Source organism: Vombatus ursinus, unplaced genomic scaffold (genome assembly GCF_900497805.2).
Source record: "Vombatus ursinus unplaced genomic scaffold, bare-nosed wombat genome assembly UNPS02014774.1, whole genome shotgun sequence".
In the NCBI taxonomy this organism is placed as follows: domain Eukaryota; kingdom Metazoa; phylum Chordata; class Mammalia; order Diprotodontia; family Vombatidae; genus Vombatus; species Vombatus ursinus.
This window is the reverse complement of record NW_020954552.1, coordinates 17,467,983-17,487,334: the sequence shown is the minus strand read 5'-3', so window position 1 is coordinate 17,487,334 and position 19,352 is coordinate 17,467,983. Positions and strand designations below refer to the sequence as shown.

Here is a 19,352-nt window from a genome sequence, read left to right as displayed (position 1 = left end):
TAATGACTCTGGTGGTATTAGTATCGTTATGAAACATATAGATGGTTCTTGATTACGCTCTTGCGCACAGAAAACTCTTAAACACTGGGCTAAGGGTTGGGATCCCAGCACTATGCTAGGAAAGGTCTCTCTCCCCTGTGTGGCAACTAGAATTGGTCTTCATCCTCATGCCATGAACATAGGGATACAAGTAAATGCAAAGGACAGGGACAACCATAGGGGTACTTGAGGAATTAGTCAGTTGCAGTCTTCAATGGAATACCAGAACATACTTCAAAACAGGTACCAATTGGATCCACCTGAAGTTAGGCAAGGGAAGGGAATGAGGTCCACCAATTCCTGCTTCTGTTTTTTCCCCATAATGCTCAATCTGAGTGAGCACTCAAGATAAAAGTTGTATACCTTGCCACTTGTTTCTTTGGCTTTATTTTATTCATTTTCCCAGGAGGTGGCGTGGGTTTGAGAAAGAGAACTGCTAATGTTGCCACTGTTACCATAGCCATTTGGCTGCTCCATGTGGCTGAGGGTCCTCTCCATCTGTTTTCTTCCTTCTTTTACCTAGGCTCTCTTTTTAATCCTGCCCCAGTCCCAAACCATGTGATATTTCCTTGCCTCAGAAGATAAGCAAAATCTCCAAATCCTGGAAGTACCTTCAGATCTAAGCCATTCTTAGGTGCTGTACGTGAAACAAAGAAAGCACAAAATTACCTTCTTCTGCAGTCACTGGGAGGGAGTAGGGGATAAGGGGGCAGAGGATGCTAAGAATCATACAGTTTTTAGACCATCTGTAAGTTTTTACTTGGCTGTTGGTGTTCTAAATGGGAGTCCCTTCTCCAATGATTAATGTGTAGTTGAACTACTGGAGCTTGTACACACACACCCTAAACTAGTATATGAAAGGCTTCATCATTGGTGCTGCATCTTCAAAGTCATTTGAGAAGATTGTAATTCTGTGTTAAACAAAACCCCAGAATCACTGCTAGAAGGCAAGGGAGTTTGGTGAACTTTCCCCTGTATGATCCTTTGAACCTTTTCCCTAAGCTATGGGATCCTTCCTGATTAATCAATTTTGATCAACGCTCAACTAAATAATATGGTTTTTGAAATTCTGCTACTTTGACGAAGACTTCCATCATGGATCAAAAGAGAAGAGATTACTTTCCTTGGGATTTAGAAATCCTATGGTATTCTCTTCACTCTCACTGCCTTACCCACTCCCCCACTCCTCTGACACCTGATTTTAATACTTATGGTATATAAGAAGGCCTTCAAAGCCTGGCCCTAAAGTCCACATCCAGCCTTAGCATGCATTTCTTCCCTTCAAGTTCCCCATAGTCTAGTCAAATCGGCCTTACGACTTCTCATACTTGGTCCTCCCATCTGCCATTCCCCATATCTGGAATGGGTTCTCTCCTCACCTCCACCTCTTGGAATCCTTAGTCTCCTTCAAGACTCAATTAAAGCCTCCTCTTCCTAAGGCCTTTCCTGACCCCCGCAGTTGCTAGCATTTTACCCCACCCCATCACTTCTCTATTTTGCTGTTGTTCAGTTGTTTTCAATCCTGTCCAACCCTTTGTGACCCCATTAGAAGTTTGGTTTTTTTTTTGGCAAAGATATTAGAGTGGTTTGCCATTTCCTTTTCCAGTTCATTTTCTAGATGAGGAAACTGAGGCAAAGAGGATTAAATGACTTGTCCAGGGTCACATAGCTAGTTAAGTGTCTGAGGCCAGATTTGAACTTAGGAATAGTCGTCCTGACTAGGCCTAGCACTCTGCACTATGGTGCCACCTAGCTACCCTATTTTGTATATCCCTATATATTCATGTGCTGGTTTCACCAGTAAAATGCAAGCTTTTCGAGGGCAGACTATGTGGTTCGTTTTTGTATGCACGTAGTACATTTCCTGGCACATAGTATCTCACTGCATTATGCAGACATAGAAAGGTTCAGGATATCAGGAGTCTAATGCAAGGACACATGAAGCACACAACATAGTAAAGCAAACCTGCTTTATTGAAGGGACACACAATATGAAGGGTAGTCAAGGTTTATTGTGAAAACATGTCTGGTTTGCTGGGGCCCAGGTGAAATTGGGTGCACTCTGCTAGGGACCTGGAGGGAATGGGGCACCTCATCAATAATGTCCGGTGGGTTTTTGTAAATTTTTAGAGTTCAGCAAGACTAGGTTTTGGGGGGAAAGGAGCCTGAAGCTGATAATTCATGTTGGTGTCAGTCAATAATTTAAGTGCCTACTGTGTGCTAGGCACAGTGCTAAGCATTGTTAGTGGGAAGCTGCAGCTAGTTGATATTCAAACTCCCTGCTAGGGTTGGGGTGCAGGCAAGGGGGTTTGGCCATCACTGTAGGTCTTACTCTGACTGGGTAACTCAGGGGTTTTGATCTTCCTTAGGGCTTTTTTATTTAGCAGGTTGTATTCCTTACAGTGAGTCATAAATATTTGTGGATTTAATTATTGATAAATATTCCACCGTGGCCTTTTAGCTTCTTTTCTGCATTTCTTCTATGTCCCTATCTACATCGGGGTTATTTGTTTTAGTGAACTCCTTTGTGTCAGGGGCTTGACAATCTGCAATATCTAGCATTAAACTTGCAGTTTCTTAATAGACAAATTTTGATGGTAATGAAGAAATACTGGTTTAGTATATAGGGTAGGTGCCAATAGCACATCACTCTCTCAAGTTAAGCCCACCCAAGGTAGACCCTTAGAGACCAGTTAATTCTGCTTTTTCTCTTTCACCCAACAGGCTCAGGAGGTGATGCCACCGCCTCTGCCTACAGGCCGCATGTATTCCAGGCTCATCCTACAGGCATGCATCTGGACCAAGCCATGAGGGCAAGCAAAGTTTTTTAAAATTTCATATTTGAAGGCTGACCTGGAGAAAAGACTATCAATAGCTTTCTCTCCACTTGTCCCTTTAAACACATGGAACAGTAAACATTCCGAGTACAAATTGTTCTCTTGCCCAAGTTGCTTCCGTGGGTTTCTGATGAGAACCTTAGCACTGGGCCACACTTAACAATGCTGTTCAAGGACAGTTCTAGGGGCTCGTGTTTACTTAATTGGTAGCTTCCTTCTCTCTTTTTGCCCTTCTCCCACCCCTCCCTTACCTTGCTGTGGGAGAAAGCAACTTCTATAAATACTAATAGCAGGCACTTGGAGCTTTTCATAGGATGAATGGACATGTGCTGAAAGGCCCAGGAACACAGTGTCAGGGAACAGAAAAGCTCACTCACCCCCACATTTCTCTGAAAAGATGCCTCTGCTCTATGATTACCTTGCTGGGGGGTCACTTCTTTGAAAATGAGTGAAGAGTTTATCATACAATCAACAATTCTCTAAAATCACTAACAAGCATAAGCGATGAAAAGAAACGGATTTTTGGACAAACATCCAATTTCTTGTCAAACACTCCAGTTCTGAAAGTTAGCCATCATTTTTTTTTTTTTTTAAAGATTTCAGTTTCCAGAGTGGCATTCTCCAAGCTAGAAACATCTGTGGGCTCTGACTAAAAGTAGAGAAAGAACAGGAAAGCATTTGCTCACTAACTGCTATCCCAAATTGTGGTTCCTGAAAAAGCACACAGAAACCCTTAAACCTTGGTGTCTACTTTCCGTATTTATCTTGAACTGTCAGGTGGATCTGGAAAAAGGAAGGTCTGAGTTAAAATCTTGCCTTAGCTAATTACTAGCTTCATAACCTGGGCAAGTCACTTAACCTGAACTACCTCAGTTTCCTCATCTGCAGAATGGGGATACTAATAGCACCTACCTAGTTGATGTCCCTGGAATGTGAGGAGACTTAATTAAGGAATGCATTTAGCACAATGGGTAGATGTAGATAGATCTCTGGAAGACTGTAGACAAGAATGGCACAGGATGAGAAAGTGTGGGTAGGTTCATCTGTACCACTGGAGAGAAGCCACATCGATCACACCATAAATGCACTGGAGTATTGGTTTGCTTTTACATATTCTATAGGTTAACACCCTATAATATTGATTTATAAAGTGATACCTCATTTTCATATTTGAATGAAAAATTAACAAGTTCTAATTTAACCATCTAACACAGAACTTTAAAAAAAATTACAGATCATAGGATCATGGATTGAGAACAGGAAGAGACATTAGAGACCATCTTGTCCACCTCCTTTATTTTATGATGAGGAAACTGAGGTCTAGAAAGATAAATGACCTACCCAAGGTCACACACGTAATAAGTAGCAGGGCTGAGAATTGAACTGAGGTCCTGATTCTAAATACAGCTTCCTTTCCACTGCATCACAACACCTCCTATACTTTACGAATGGGTTTTAAAATGTACGTTATTGACATAATTGTATATTGTTTTCATGATTTTGCTTACTCAGTTCTGTATCAGGCATTTCTATATTTGTTATTTCTTAACAGAGAAATGGTATTTTTGGTTTTATTAAAAAAATCTTTTTTACTGTTATCTTTTATGTCACCCACACTTCACATTTCCTTTTCCTCCTCTCTTATAACAAAAAACAAGAGAGGGAAAAGGCAGCTCAGAAAAACTAAGCAACATGATGAAAAGGTCTGGTGTTATCAGTAGTATTCCTTGCCCATAGCCTCCCACCTATGCAAAGAAGTCGGAGGAGGTGCCTTTACATCAATTTCTGGGGCTAAGCTCGGTCATTATAATTTCCCAGTATTGTTTCAATTATTTAGTTGTTATTTTCACAAACATTTTTATAATTGTATAACCTTCCTGGATTATTTCAATAGCCTGCTGGTGGGTCTGCCTGCTTCAAGTCTTTCCCCACTCCAATCCATCCTCCATTCAGTCACTAAAGTAATTTTCTCACCATATCATACTTCACCCACCCCCTTGTTCCTTATTCAATAAATTTAGTGGCTCACAATTATCTCCAGGATCCTTTGTTTGGCATTCAAAGCCCTTCATAACCTAACTCCCTCCTACCTCTCCAGTCTTCTGGCACCTCAGTCCTCAACACATACTTTTCAATCCAGTGACACTGGCCTCCAGGCTATTCCACAAGCAAGACACCCCATCTCTTGGCTCTGGGCATTCTCTCTGGCTGTCCCCCAGGCCTGAAACACTCTCCCTCCTCTTCTCTCCTTTCCAACTTCCCTAGTTTCCTTTAAGTATCAATTAAAATCCTACCTTCTATGGGAAGCCTTCCCCAACCCCTTAATTCTAGAGCTTTCCCTATTATTTATTTCTTATTTATATACTCTATAGCTGGCTTATATATATTTGCATGCATGTTGTCTCTCCAATTAGACTGTGAGCTCTCTGAGAGCAAGGACTGTCTTTTGCCTCTTTTTGTATCACCAGAGCTTAGCACGGTAGTTGTTCAATAAATGTTTATTGATACATTTAAAAGTAAAAATAAACATACTATTTCTAATAATAGTTTTTATTCTAACATCATGCAAACTTAATTTTTAGAGGAAAAATTAGTTGGAAGCAGCAGCCTTCAAACCTTTCACATTAATCATGTTTTTCATATACTTCAAATTTATACTGAATGCCGTTTTCTTCCTGGACATCAGTAAGAACACCTGGATATCTGAAAAAGAAAGATTTATGTATTACTAAATAATGTGACCTGAAATATAATATAATATTAGCAACTCTTACTAAAGGATGCCTGTTAAAATCAGTATTTTGACAAAATGTAACATGATATGAAAACAAAATAGAAAGATAAAAACTGTCTTGGCAAGTATTTTTATTTTGTTTGTCCTGGATTTTATGTCATGGAGGGCAGATCTTGTAATATGTCCTTTGGCATTATTGTCAGAGAACAAATACTGGATGCATGTTTAGGTTTTATTCTGTATAGTGCCTTTGTCTCATTCATTTAATAGAAAAACATTTATTAAGAACCCAATACTAGCTGTGTGACCCTGGGCAAACCACTTAACCCTGATTGCTTCCAACCCCTCCAAAACAAAACAAAACAAAACAAAACAAAACCCAAAAGGTCCAAAGCATTGTGTTAGGTGAATATTTATAATAACTTGAACTTAAATATAGAATTTCATCTGTAGACCTGAATATAGTTAACAGTGTTGAGCAAAAAGCTGGTACTGAATAGAGTATTTGACTTATTGGACTGATACTATGTTCTAAAATTCCAAATTTATAATAGATTGGAGTTTTTGTCCCAGAATTACCTTTCCTTTGCAGATTTCTACGGTTTCCTAATCATTATTTTCGTACTTATTCTTGAGCTTTGTAATCTCCATCTTTCCACAAGGTCATCCTAGCTCACAGGAGAATTAAGAGTCTTTTCCTTCAAGACCCAGCCTAAGATTCATCATCTTTATGAAGCATTCCTTTACAATGTCAACATACCTTGATGTTCCCCCCTCCTGAGGAATTTTTAAACTAGAAATTGGGACAAAAACTCTATTAGGGCATGCAGGACAGGCTGTGAAGACAAACTCAAGAAAATGATGCTTTTAAGGCAGTTGACATGCACCCAGCAAACTGAAACATATGGGAAATGTCATTAAAAAAAAATCACACTAAAATATGTAAGATTTTTATACAAGAAACTTAAATAATAAAACAAGTGAATTGAAATGTTTGAATACAACTAAAGACCTCCATGTAATTAGCATTTTAAAAACTTGCTAGAAGGTATAACTAATAGTACTATTAGGAAAGTCAGTTACAAGAAGAAATGTAATATTATGAGAGCTATCATAAACTATAATGGTATTAAAATCTTGTTAACACAAAGGAAACACTAGAAAATATCCAGGACTATAAATGGCTCACTTAAATAGTAAGAAGTTAGTTAACTGGGTTATAGAAGACTAGTGATGATGAATATTACCCACAGTATGGGCAGTATGGGTCCCACACTGACTGAGAGGTGATGGACTGAAGATTCAGAATGAGGCACACATTTTTGGACACGGCCAATGTGGGAATTTATTCGGCTTGATTATGCGTATTTGTTACAAGGGGTTTGGTTTTCATTTTCTCAATGCAGAGAGGACAGGGGAGGAGTGGAGGTGGGAGGGAGAGAAAATAAATGTTGGCTTACTGAAAAATAAAAAAGTAAAAAAAAACCCCAAACATACCAAAAAACACAGAAGAATTTTCAGTACCATTGTCAGCAATGGGAACAACAGAAAATAAAACAATATAGAATAAAGGAATTGGATGACAAGATCTCTATAGTCCCTTGTGGCTTGAACACTTTATGACTCTATGGCTTCTCTGATGAGGAAGCCCAATGGCAGGATCAATAAATTGTTAGAATACTTAAAGAATACGCGGCATCTTTTTTCACATCCATGACTGAGGGTAAGAATGTTTTGGAATGGTAATTACTAAGTCAAGGCTCAAGAAAATCATTCAAACAAAAAACCCAAAATTATTTTGTTGAAAAACAGAAAGAAACAACCAGACAAAAAAGAAGATTTAGATCCTCGAGTCCAGAGAATGAATAAGAGATAAAATGATATCATGTAGTGGAGTGGCTACAAAGTTCTAAGGTCCATTTCAACTCCCAAATTCCACAGCTGCTAAAATAATAATGCTGATTTTTCAGGGAGTATGAACCTAGTAGAATTTGTATAAATGTGTGTTAACACATTTAAAAATAAACTTACCTTAGGAGCCTCTACAATTATTATAACAGTACTGTCATTGTGAAAAACATTTTTGAAGCCAATTTTTTGGAATGACCTTCAGAGCCATAAAAATTAGAAATTGTCTCAATGCACCACTTAGAAACAAACAAACAAACAAAATGGAATTGTTCAGATTGATCACTGACCCTTATTCCTAAACTTGGCTGCAAATAACTTCTGGCTATTTCTAAAAATCAAATTTGCCCTTCAAAGTTTGACTATTTGCCACGACTGAGTACAGTCAAGAAAACGTGCTCCAGGTTCTGAAGGAAATTGTAAAAGATGAGGTCCAAAAATATATGCAGTAACTATAGCATAACTGGAATAAATAATGCTTCCTAAGGAATTACTTTGAAGGGGATACCTTTCCCCTAAAAAGGGAATCAATAAAAGGAACACTGAAAGAAAGTTGGTGTTTCACTTCTTTGTAAAAGCCAACCTAAAATCAGTAAAATCTATAAAGACAAAGGCTTTCCTAATCCATCCTTTTTAACGCACATCATATCACTCCTCTGCTCAAAATCCTTCAGTGGGCTGGCCCATTAAGAAATGACTGAGATCACCACCCACACCCAATCTCTGCCTACCCAAGGTCCTTCCCTTCTTTCAAGTCCAACCTTGGGTTGATGAAGCCTTCCTTGACTATTTCCTAATCTCTAACATGTTAACATGACTGCTTTCTGAAAATTTTCACAGCACCTTTCCTGGATCTATTTTTGTACCTCTTTTTTTGGTCTTTCTCTTCATATTATATTGTAAACAGCTTGAAAGCAAGGTTTGTATAATTTCTATCTTTGTATTTAGCTCAGCACCAAAGAGAGTGCCTTGTACACAATTAGTATTTTATGTTTGTTGAATGAACTGAATAAATGGAGACTAACTGAGGATATACATACACACATGAAATATGACATATTAGATACATATAATATAGACTAGAATAACATATCACATATTAGAAAACTTACTTTCTTTTTTTTTTAGTGAGGCAATTGGGGTTAAGTGACTTGCCTAAGGTCACATAGCTAGTATGTGCCAAGTGTTTGGTCTGTGGCCGGATCTGAACTCAGGTCCTCCTGACTTCAGGGCTGGTGCTCTATCCACTGCACCACCTAGCCGCCCCTAGAAAACTTTCTTTTGAGACTATATAGAATAGAGAAAGGAAAGGAAACAACTTCATATAACTGCTCTAGGTAGCTTGAAAACATAGAATCATTATTCACCTGAGTTACATTAGAATCAATCATATAACAGCATAAAGTTATCAGGAACTTTTTATGCTTTTAATGAATTTCTAGGTGAACCTGCATATATTAGGTATTTAATAAATATTTGTCGACTTGAACAGAATAGGCTACAAAATGTTAATATTTGTATATTATAAATTAACATCAAAGCCAAAACAAAGAAAAGCTAATTCCAAATAAAACATGTTTTCAATTATTCTTTAGTGTACAGTTCAAGGAAGTACTTCAATTGAGTTGTGTTAACTTACTCTGGGAGAAGTTTATATTTCCTTAGATCAATTTCTGGAAAAAACGTGTCACACTCAAATTCTTGCAAAATTCTTGTCACAAACAGACGCTGATGACCAGGTTTCTTCATCGCTTCCTTCGAAAAGAAGACAAAAAGAATGAAATGGATCAACTGCCTAAAACAAAATGAGGAAGTGGCATCAGGAATAAATAACTGGTATCTAACTAAAGACAAAGGACAGCTAGGTGGCACAGTGGATAGTGTGCCAGGCTTGGAGTCAGGAAGACTCATCTGCATGAGTTCAAATCTGGCCCAGACACTTATTAGCTGTGTAACCCTGGGCAAGTCACTTCACCCTGTTTGCCTCAGTTTCCTCATCTGTAAAATGAGCTGGAGAAGGAAACGGTAAACCACTCCAGTATCCCTGCCAACAAAACCCCAAAGGGGGTCATAGAGAGTTAGACAAGACTGAAGTGAAAGAACACCAGCCAAAGACACTAAAGAAGAATATAGCCTTTCGGGGTCGAGGAGTTTGTTTTAATGATGTTATCTATTACACTGAGTATCTGATATCACACATATTGGTGACTTATAGAATGCCCTGCTTAAATGTCTTAACTGGTGGTCTCATACTTTCTTAGGTTGGTGGTATGCTAGTGCTGGCTGTGGTTAAAGCAATATTAAGGATGACTACAGGAAGGCACCAGCTACCTAATCTTTTGGCCAGCCCTATGCTTTATAAACACTTCTATCTGTGGCAGAGGAAGACAAGGAAATTAAAATCAACCTATTTTGTCATTTGCTTTCAAAAAGCTGGTAGAGGGAAGGAAGGGAAAATCAATAGTCAACACAATTTCCAGATTATCTGTGGTTTCAATGAGCCACATGCCTTTTCTGCCTCTGCTGAATAATAATAATTAATAATAATAGCTGGCATTTATACAGCTTTTTAAGGTTTACAAAGCACTCTACAAATATTTTATTCTTATTATAAAAGCCCTAGGATACAGGTACTATCATTATATCCATTTTACAGATGAGGAAATTTAGGCCAACAGAAGTTAAGTGATTTGTCCAGGGTCACACAGTTTGTAAATATCTAAGTCTGGATCTGAACTCAGGTCTTCCTCACTCCAAGTATAACAATCTATCTGTAAATCAAATGACATTATACTGAAGGAACAGAAAAGTTCTGGAACTGAATTTAAGAGTTCTTTATTTTTATTTAGGCAATGATTTGAAAAATGTGCTGGACTTTCTAGCCATTTAAATCAGAAATCGAAGACTTCCCTGAATGTGGATTCTTGCCTAAGAATGTGGCAATGTACCTTTTTTGTAGAAACTTCAATTCATTTGACAAATGTTTACTGAGTGCCTATTGCATGGAAGATACCATGCTAAGCAAAATGTATAAAATTTTACTATTTACTAATTTACTATTATAATGGAATATTATAAATCAGCTGCAAAACTATCAATCAAACAAAAGAATGGAAATGATAAGAATTTTAAAAATAAATTCTGAATGCTGGTTACGGTAAGAAAATACAAGTTGTTAGGGGCAGCTAGGTGGTGCAGTGGATAGAGCACCAGCCCTGAAGTCAGGAGGACCTGAGTTCAAATCCGGCCTCAGACCAAACACTTGTCACTTACTAGCTGTATGACCCTGGGCAAGTCACTTAACCCCAATTGCCTAAAAACAAACAAACAAACAAACAGAAAATACAAGTTGTTTAATTAGAAGAAAATGAGTATGTGAATGGTCGGTCACCTTTGCAGAGATTCTGAAAGGTACTTTTGGGTACTTGTAGGGGTTATAAATACACAGAAGGAGATTTCAGACTCAGAGAGGGAAGAGATAATGAGATACACAAATGGAAATGCCCCATCAATAGCCATTTGGAATATGGGAGAAGTCTGGATTGGAGATAAGAGTCTTCATCATCATGATAGGTAGCAAAGTGGCTTAGTGGATAGAGCACTAGACTCAGGAGTCAGAAAGACCTGAGTTCAAATTCTTCCTCATACTCTTAATGACTATATGACTCTGAGCAAGTTCCTTAACTTTTCTGAGCTTCAGTTTTCCTGCCTGTAAAACGAGGATAATAACAGCACTTGACTCATAGGGTTGCTGTGAAGATCCATTTGCTTGCAAACCTTAAAGTTTTATGTAAATGTGAGTTATCATATTTTACTTTATATTATACCATGTATATAACAACACATAATAGCTCCAGCTATTATTATATAATACTAGCTCACATTTACTTCCAAACTTTAAGGTTTGGAAAGAATGTTCCATACATTATTTAGAGATGATAATTAAAGCTATGGAAGTGAGCAGGAAAAAAAAAAAGGGGTGGGGAAGAGGCGATTCTTTCCACCTCTGGGTACTGGTCTGTAATTGGACATAAGGAAACATTCTCTTGCCATTTCTTAAAACTAGTTTAGAAGGCCTCCCTTCATTTACACTAGGTGATTAGTCTAAAGACTAAATATAGTACATGTAAGGAGAAAAGTGATTTTTCTTTTTTTAATAAGGAAAAACCTTTTAAAGCAGCTGACTGGTACATTTACTCATATTTGACTGATACTTCTGAATTTCAGTTATCTCTATAAACAACGTTTTTCTAAAGAGAGCTCACCTGCCTCACTGCTTATGACTATACTTTGCCACATGTTGTTAACGACTGTGCTTAAGACTAGATGGAAACTTCTTCACGAAACATTAACCCAACGCTCCTAACAGGCAGCATTGCTGAGAAAATGAGAGTTTTGAGAGAAACAACTCTACAATTGGTGGATTTCTGAAAATGCAAAAGGGAAAAAAAATGACACTTCCTAAAAATAATTCCACAATTATTTTTTTTGGGAGGTGAGGTGTTACAGTGCAGAAGTGGGGAGGATAGGTCTTAAAGCAACTAGCATATAAACATCATTTATGTCCCTATTATCTTTTGAGCCCATGTTAAGGTGGGGTCACAAGGTCAAATTTAAAGTTGTGCAAATTTTATTTTTCTATTTCTGGAGGCCACACGTGAGTCTTCAATCTTGTACCTTGCACTTCAACAGGCTGCCTACTTTAGAGGAAGAGGAAAACGAAGAATTTGGACAGGACCAAGGAAAGATTTAGTTAATTCTAGTTATTTACCAGGGAAGCCTAATGTTATGGAATATAGAACTACAAGGGACCTAATTCCTTTGGTGGATTAGCATATTTTTCCCTGCTTAGTTTTTAAACAACGTATTAATTACTTGATAGTCACATGATACCACTTCAACACCTGAGATGGTTGGCAGGTACCTAACCCTGGGCAGGGGACAACCAGACGTGTGCTGGTAGATGTTTAATTAGCTCTCAGGGAAAAAACAAAAACATAAAAACACAACAAATGTTTAAGTTTAGCTTGCATCAACATTTTCTCTCTTCCTCTCTTAAGTCTAGGCAATCAATAAACAAGCCTTCATTTGTAATGTTTGCCAATTTCTCAAGTGTAAACACTTACACTGAAAATTTAATATGGTTCCCATGAGCTGGCTCCAATATATCCCCATTTATACCACTCTGGATGTATCAGAGGGCTTAATGATAATATCAGCTAGCATTTATATAGTGCCTACTATGTGCCAAGCACTGTGCTGAACACATTACAAATATTATTTCGTTTGCCCCTTACAACAACTCTGGGAAAGTGATATTAGAATATTACATTTAGGAAATTGAGGTAAATAGGGTTAAGTCATTTGCTCAGTGTCCCGTTGCTAGTTAAGTGTTGGAGGTCACATTTGAACTCAAGTCTCTCTTACTCCAGGCCCAGAGCTCTATTCACTGTGTCACATAGTTAAAAATAAAACTTATGTAAATACCTTAATCCTAAGTATTTGAAATTTTTAAAGAAAGTATTTCTCAAGAATCTGGTATTCAACTCAACAAACCTTTATTAAATGGCTACTTGTACAAGGTCCCATGTTAGCATTACAAAAACAAAAATGGAAGGTCCTCATTCACAAGGAACTTACGTTCTATTAAGTGGATACAATAAAGGCATGAGTTAAAAAAGAGTTTATTCCAAGTAATTTAAAGAAGGTGAGGGTGCTTATATTGGGAAAGGGGAGACAAAGAAATCAGGAATAGCCTAGTGTAGGAGGTGGCACCTGAACTGTTCTCTGAAGGAAGCCAGGGCACTCATTCAGCAGAGATCATAAGAAAAGAGGGCATTTCAGAGACAGAGGAGCCCAAGGGGCAAAGATATGGAGGTTGGAGGTGGGACATCATGATGTGCAGGGACCAGCAAGCAGGCAAGTTTGACTGCAAGAGAATTTGTGAAAGGGAATAAGATGAAATAAGTCTAGAAAGATAGGTGGGAGCCAGAATGTGAAGGGATTTAAATGGCGGGTTGAAGATTTTATGTTAGATCCTCTAGATCAGGAATGGGGAACCTACGGCCTCAAGGCCACATATGGCCCTCTAGGTCCTCAAGTGCAGCCTTTTGACTGAAACCATACTTCAAGGAACAAATCTCCTTAATAAAAGGATTTGTTCTGTAAAACTTGGACTCAGTCAAAAGGCTAAACCCAAGGACCTAGAAGGCCACTTGCAGCCTCAAGGCCGCAGGTTCCCCACCCCTGCTCCAAATGATTGAGGGTCTACTGAAGATTTTTGAGTACAGATGGTAATATGGTTAAATCAGTTTTGGGAGCATCAATTCAGCAGGTGTATGAAAGATAGATTGGAGAGGGGAGAAACTAGGGGCAAGCAGACCAATTAGGAATCTCTTTCAGTAGTCTCCGTGACAGATAAGGGCCTACCTAGATTAGAGGCTGGGTTAAGAGAAAAGATTGGATATAAGTGATGTTGTAGAGATCAAACTGAATGGATACAGTAGATGGAAGAGTCAAGGACGTTCTCTGAAGGAAGGGAGGGCGTCTATTAGGCACAGTCAAAGAAAACTCAAGGATGATTTCAGGTTTGTAGCCTTGGATGACTGACTGGTAAGATGGTAGTGCCTATATGGAGGAGGGCTGGGTTTTAGGGTATACAACATGAGTTCTATTTGGAATATCCCAAGTTTGAGATGCCCATGGGCTATCCGGTAGAAGTGTTTTCAAAGCCAGAATGCTACAGCAGGATAAATGTGGGACTTAGGGGAAGCATGCATTCTAAATCCTGCTGCTGATACTCTGAGTCTCAGTATCCTTACCTATAAAACAGGGAAAAATAAAACCTTATGGTTATATACTGAGGTTATTATTTATTATATTAATAACCAGTTGTTAAATTAGGATCCAGGCTTTTCTCCTTGATTTCCTCATTAAGGCCCAGCTCCTACAAAAAGTCAGTCCCTGAAGGACATGAACAACTGAGGAAGATTACCCCTACTGACAAGGAAGGAGCTCTGAAATCTTGGGTGGGACCCCACCCAACTAGGACACTTAACTTCTGTTTACAATATAAATAGAATCTAGCCTGGGTGAAGTCTGGATGAGTTCTTACTCTGGAGAAAGAAGTCCCTATGCTTATTACCCTTCATTTGACTTTAGGGTGACCCAGGACATGAAGGAGAAAACCAACCAGAGAGGTCTGGATGGAGATGGATTCCTCTGTGCAGAATGCTGGAGGCGGCTGAGTCTCGTGATCAACCAATGTTCTCAGCAAGAGGAGCTTAAGACTACTAGCCCACCTCCTCATTAAATATCCACCAAGCAGGATTGATTTTCATTTGTCAGGGGCATTCCCTTTCAAAAATTATTTAAGGCTTTCAGGTTCTTCATGGGTCAATCTTTAGTTACCGAGAAGCCACCGACCATCAATTTATTGATTGTGGCTAGCCTAATTGATAAATTAATTATCCTTCTTGGAGTTTTTCATTTGTGACAATACCACAGGATTGTCATGAGGATCAAATGAGATAATGGCTGTAAGAAAGGTAGCACCCATCAACTTTTTTTTTTAGGGTGAAGTAGAAATGAGGGGAGATTTGGGCTCGTGTAGAGAACCGGCAAAGAGAATTCCTGTTGTGGCAAATCATGTGTAATTTCTAACCTGGGAATGTTGCCTGGGGTGTACTGAGAGGTCAAACGACCTATCCTTGGTCTGGTAGGTAGTTTGGATAAGAAAAGATTTGCTAGTCTTTCCTGACTGAGGCCTGCTCTCTACACTGCCTCTTCATCAAATAATATATTGTAATATTACCTGGATAACTATTTTAAAGAATGTAATGAAAGTCTTCTTAAATGTTAGAGCTGAAAGAGACTTTAGAGGCCATCTATTTTAACTCTTAATTTATACTGAAAGAAAACAAGGCCTACATTCAGGGGTGTGCTGAAGCCAGTCAGAACTGGTTCAGAGTTAAATTTCCAGTGTGTTCATTTATCTAGGGAATGATACAAACAAAGGCTTGATTCATTGTTTTGCTGATTATCTAGATGTAAGAAAGTAGGGGAGAAAATGAATATTTACCAGCACACCCAATTTGAAATACTAGAATAATCCTCTTTTAGACCAAGTTTGGCTGGAAGAAAAATAAATAAATGCCTCTGGGTTATACAGAAAATTTTCCCTGAAGATTTAAAAAAATAAAAAAAAAAGGTAGTAGTACTACTGATTTAAGAGCATCCATGTCTGGATTATGACCACTGACTACTTAGGAAACCCTTTTACATCATAATAAAATTACCAGTCTGGGTCAAGCCATTTACTTTTAGAAAAAGTAAGGTATTTGTTATCAATGACATATATTGGCCAAATTAGGACAACCAACCCTTAATCAGACTGTGCAGGTTGGATCACAAGGAATGGAGGATAGAATTCAAGGCAAGTTTGATTTCTCAGGGAAAAATTTAAGATGGCTTTTAAATTTGGAACATTAAAAAGAGGCAACATGAGAAAAAAGATGTTTCCATGAAATCACACAGCACTATTTAAAATTCTACTCTTTAAAATGTAAATGGCCCAAATAAACATGGTCTAGTTCTAGTATGAAGAATGATTTATTTGAAACAAATCATTTTAAAACAAGCTAACAGAGAAAAAGTGATTACTTTTCAAAAGAAGGCCTCCAAATCACAATGGTTGTGATTAAGGGCAGTGGGGTAGGAATTTCTGATTTAGAAATGGGGTTTTAGTTTTCATTATACTCACATTTCATTCACACATACAAAGGGAAAACTAAAGAATGCAAATTGTCAGTATTTTGTACTTAGAGGGGATAAAAACATTTAAAAGCTCTTGTTTCTCATCCTTTTTAAAAAACTAAAAATAGATCTTATGTTTTGTTAAAAGCCTTTTCTGTGTGTCTATTGATTGACTCTCCTTGGTTTAGGTATCAAGGATATATCTGTTTTATAGAAGGAATCTGAGAAGTTCCCATATTTTGCTATCTTTGCAAATGGCTTGTGGAACACTGGAATTAGTTGTTCATTGAACCTTTGCTAGAATTTGCTTGTGAATCTACCTACTCTCAGGGGGTATTTCCTTTGGAAGTTCATTTTATTTTGGCTTGTCCAATTCCTTCTTCTGAAATTTCTTTATTTCTTGTTCAATTAATCTGGGTATAGTTAGACTTATTGGCATATAGTTGCACAAATAGTTTCTAATAATATATTTAATTTCTTCTTCATTTTCGATACTAATAACTTGGTTTCTCTCCTTCTTCTTTTTAATCAAATTAGCAAATGTTTTATCTACTTTGTTTTTTCTCCCCCAAATCATCTCCTAGTTTTATTAATTCAATGGTTGTTTTCTTTGAATTTCACGAATTTTTTTTGATTTCCAGGATTTCTATTTTGGTGTTTAATTGGAGTTGTAAAATTTGTTAGTTTTCTAGAGTTTTTTAGTTGTCAGACTAATTTGTTGATTTGTTTTTTCTCTTTTGTTGATTAAAGTGTTTAGAGATACAAGTTTTTTTCCCCCCTAATTCTTTTCTTAATTTTTAATTTAATTTAATTTTAATTTAAAAAAATGTACAGAACATTGTACTGAGGGTAGACAGTAGGTAGTACTTCAAAATTTTTAGGACAAGATTATTTCAAGCATACACAAAGCGTGGTAAATCAGCCTTATGTTCAGATGTACTATGAAATTATAACTATACCTTATAAACAGAGCTGCCTCCAACTATCCAAATCATGTCCACCTTATTTGCTAGTTCTGGAAGTTGCAGAAGGTCAAATGCATCATCCAGACTGTTGGCAAGATAATGAGCTCCAGGAGGAGGTTCCCTAAGTTGGAGAGGAAAAAAACCAACAATAACATTTGGTTATTTTTACTAGTCAAATAATTTTAAAGAGTCAATTAGTCAATTAACATTTATCAAGTGCCTATTATATGCCAGGCATTGAAGATATAAATGAAGGCAAAAAAACAGTCCCTGCTCTCAAGGAGCTCACAGTCTAATGGGGGGAGACAACAAGCAAACAATTATGCATAAACAAGACGCACACAGGATTAATTTGAAATAGTCTCAGAGGGAAAGCACTAAGATTAAGAACAGGGAAAGATTTCTTGCAGAAGGCGGGACCTTAGCTGAGACCTGAAGGAAGCCATGGAAGCCAGGAGATGGAGGTGAGGAGGGAGAGAGTTCCAGGCTTGGGAGATAGCCAGGGACCCACTGAGAGCTAGGAGATGGAGGACTGGTCTTGAGGAAAAGCAGGGAGCTCAGTGTTATTGGACCTCAGTCTATGTGGAGAAAAGTAAGGTGTAAGAAGACTGGAAATGTCGGAAGGGTCAGGTTATGAAGGGTTTTAAAAACCAAAAAGAGGATTTTATATTTGATCCTGGAGTTAATAGGGAACCACAGGAGTTTACTGAACAGAGGGCAACATGGTCAAACCTTCACTTTTATAAACCTAAGTCAATATTAATACAAATTAATGTCAATGTGGTCTTCAGTAAGAAAGATGGATGAAAACTTTGAAGCATAAATTCCCTAAATAGCTCTCCCTCCCTACTTGGTTTTCCTCCCTTTCTTTAGCTAAAGAGATTCAATTCAATAAAATAAGTGAATAACCAATTGATCTTTAAAATTGGTATCTAGGAGGTAGCTAGGTGGCACAGTGGATAGAGCACTGGCCCTGGAGTCAGGAGGACATGGGTTCAAATCTGGCCTGATACTTACTAGTTGTGTGACCCTGCACAAGTCACTTAACCCTGATTGTCTCCAAAAAATAAAATTGGTTTCTGACTTTACCATAGACTCCTTCTTATAAAATAAGGGACTCAAAGGCATCAAGGGTAACTTACTGGTCTTTGTTCGAAAACTTAAGCGTTAACTTCTTAGCCTGATATTTGCATATCCAATCTCTCTCTCTCTTTTTTTTTTGCTGCATAGAGAAAAAAAATTAGGACAATAGATAATTGAACTGCTCAGTTTGATTATATATGCACTTTGATTTCTCCTTTTTGCTTGTTGTCTGATTTGTGCTTATTTCACTGGTTGTTGGTACCTCTGGGGCAGCTAGAGTATAAGAGGAAAAATTCAAATTAATTAACGCTACTTGCTAACAGCAAAATCTGATGATAAAAGGTTGACAGAAGTAGCTATGGTTTTCTAGTCATCTCTTCAACACTTCAGCTGATCTATAATCTCACTAATTTCCCTCCAATGATGTAGATCCCAAACCATCCATGCCTGCCCATCCTCGGTAACTTTTGTCCATGACTTCCCATAAAGGGAGGAAAAAGGGAACAAATATTTATTAAATGCCTAGTATGTACCAGGCACTATCCCAAACACTTTACAAATATTATTTCATTTGATCCTCGTAACAACCCTAAGAGATTTATGCTATTATTATACCCATTTTGCAGTTGAGGAAACTGTTTCGGGTCATACAACTAGTAAATTTCTGAGGTCAAATTTGAACTCAGGACTTCCTGACTCCAGGAATAGTGCTCTACGTACAGGCTCATCCCAGGGGTCCACCCAACTTTCTCTATCTTCTCTTGACATCAAGAGGATACCAAGCAAGCATGTGAGCTGTCTGTCTCATTATTCATAGGATTAAACTATTCATTTATAAATTCACAAATGCCTACTCAGACCAAGGACTGATGTATTGAAAGAGCTTTTGGGGGCTGAATGGGAAGAGAGCAGCTCTGGTTGTTGGGGAGAACAGAATACAGCCAGGAATCTGAAAGTGTGTAACATTTGCAAATAAAGTGACCATAATTTCTTTCTATTCTAAAGACTTGTCTAAGAATCAGATCTAGGCTC

At 37.8% G+C, this 19,352-nt stretch overlaps 1 protein-coding gene across 1 annotated transcript in view; it reads right to left on the bottom strand.

Annotated features, from left to right (window-relative positions):
• Positions 1-5,410: 5,410 nt before the first annotated feature.
• Positions 5,411-19,352, bottom strand: part of DHFR (dihydrofolate reductase) — a 34,387-nt gene continuing 20,445 nt past the window's right edge. Inside the window, exons 4-6 of the mRNA XM_027864248.1 lie at positions 17,232-17,358; positions 9,158-9,273; positions 5,411-5,579 (exon numbers count right to left, since the gene is read on the bottom strand). Coding sequence (XP_027720049.1) covers positions 5,501-5,579; positions 9,158-9,273; positions 17,232-17,358 — 322 coding nt within the window. The 3' untranslated portion in view covers positions 5,411-5,500. The remainder of the gene's footprint in view (positions 5,580-9,157; positions 9,274-17,231; positions 17,359-19,352) is intronic.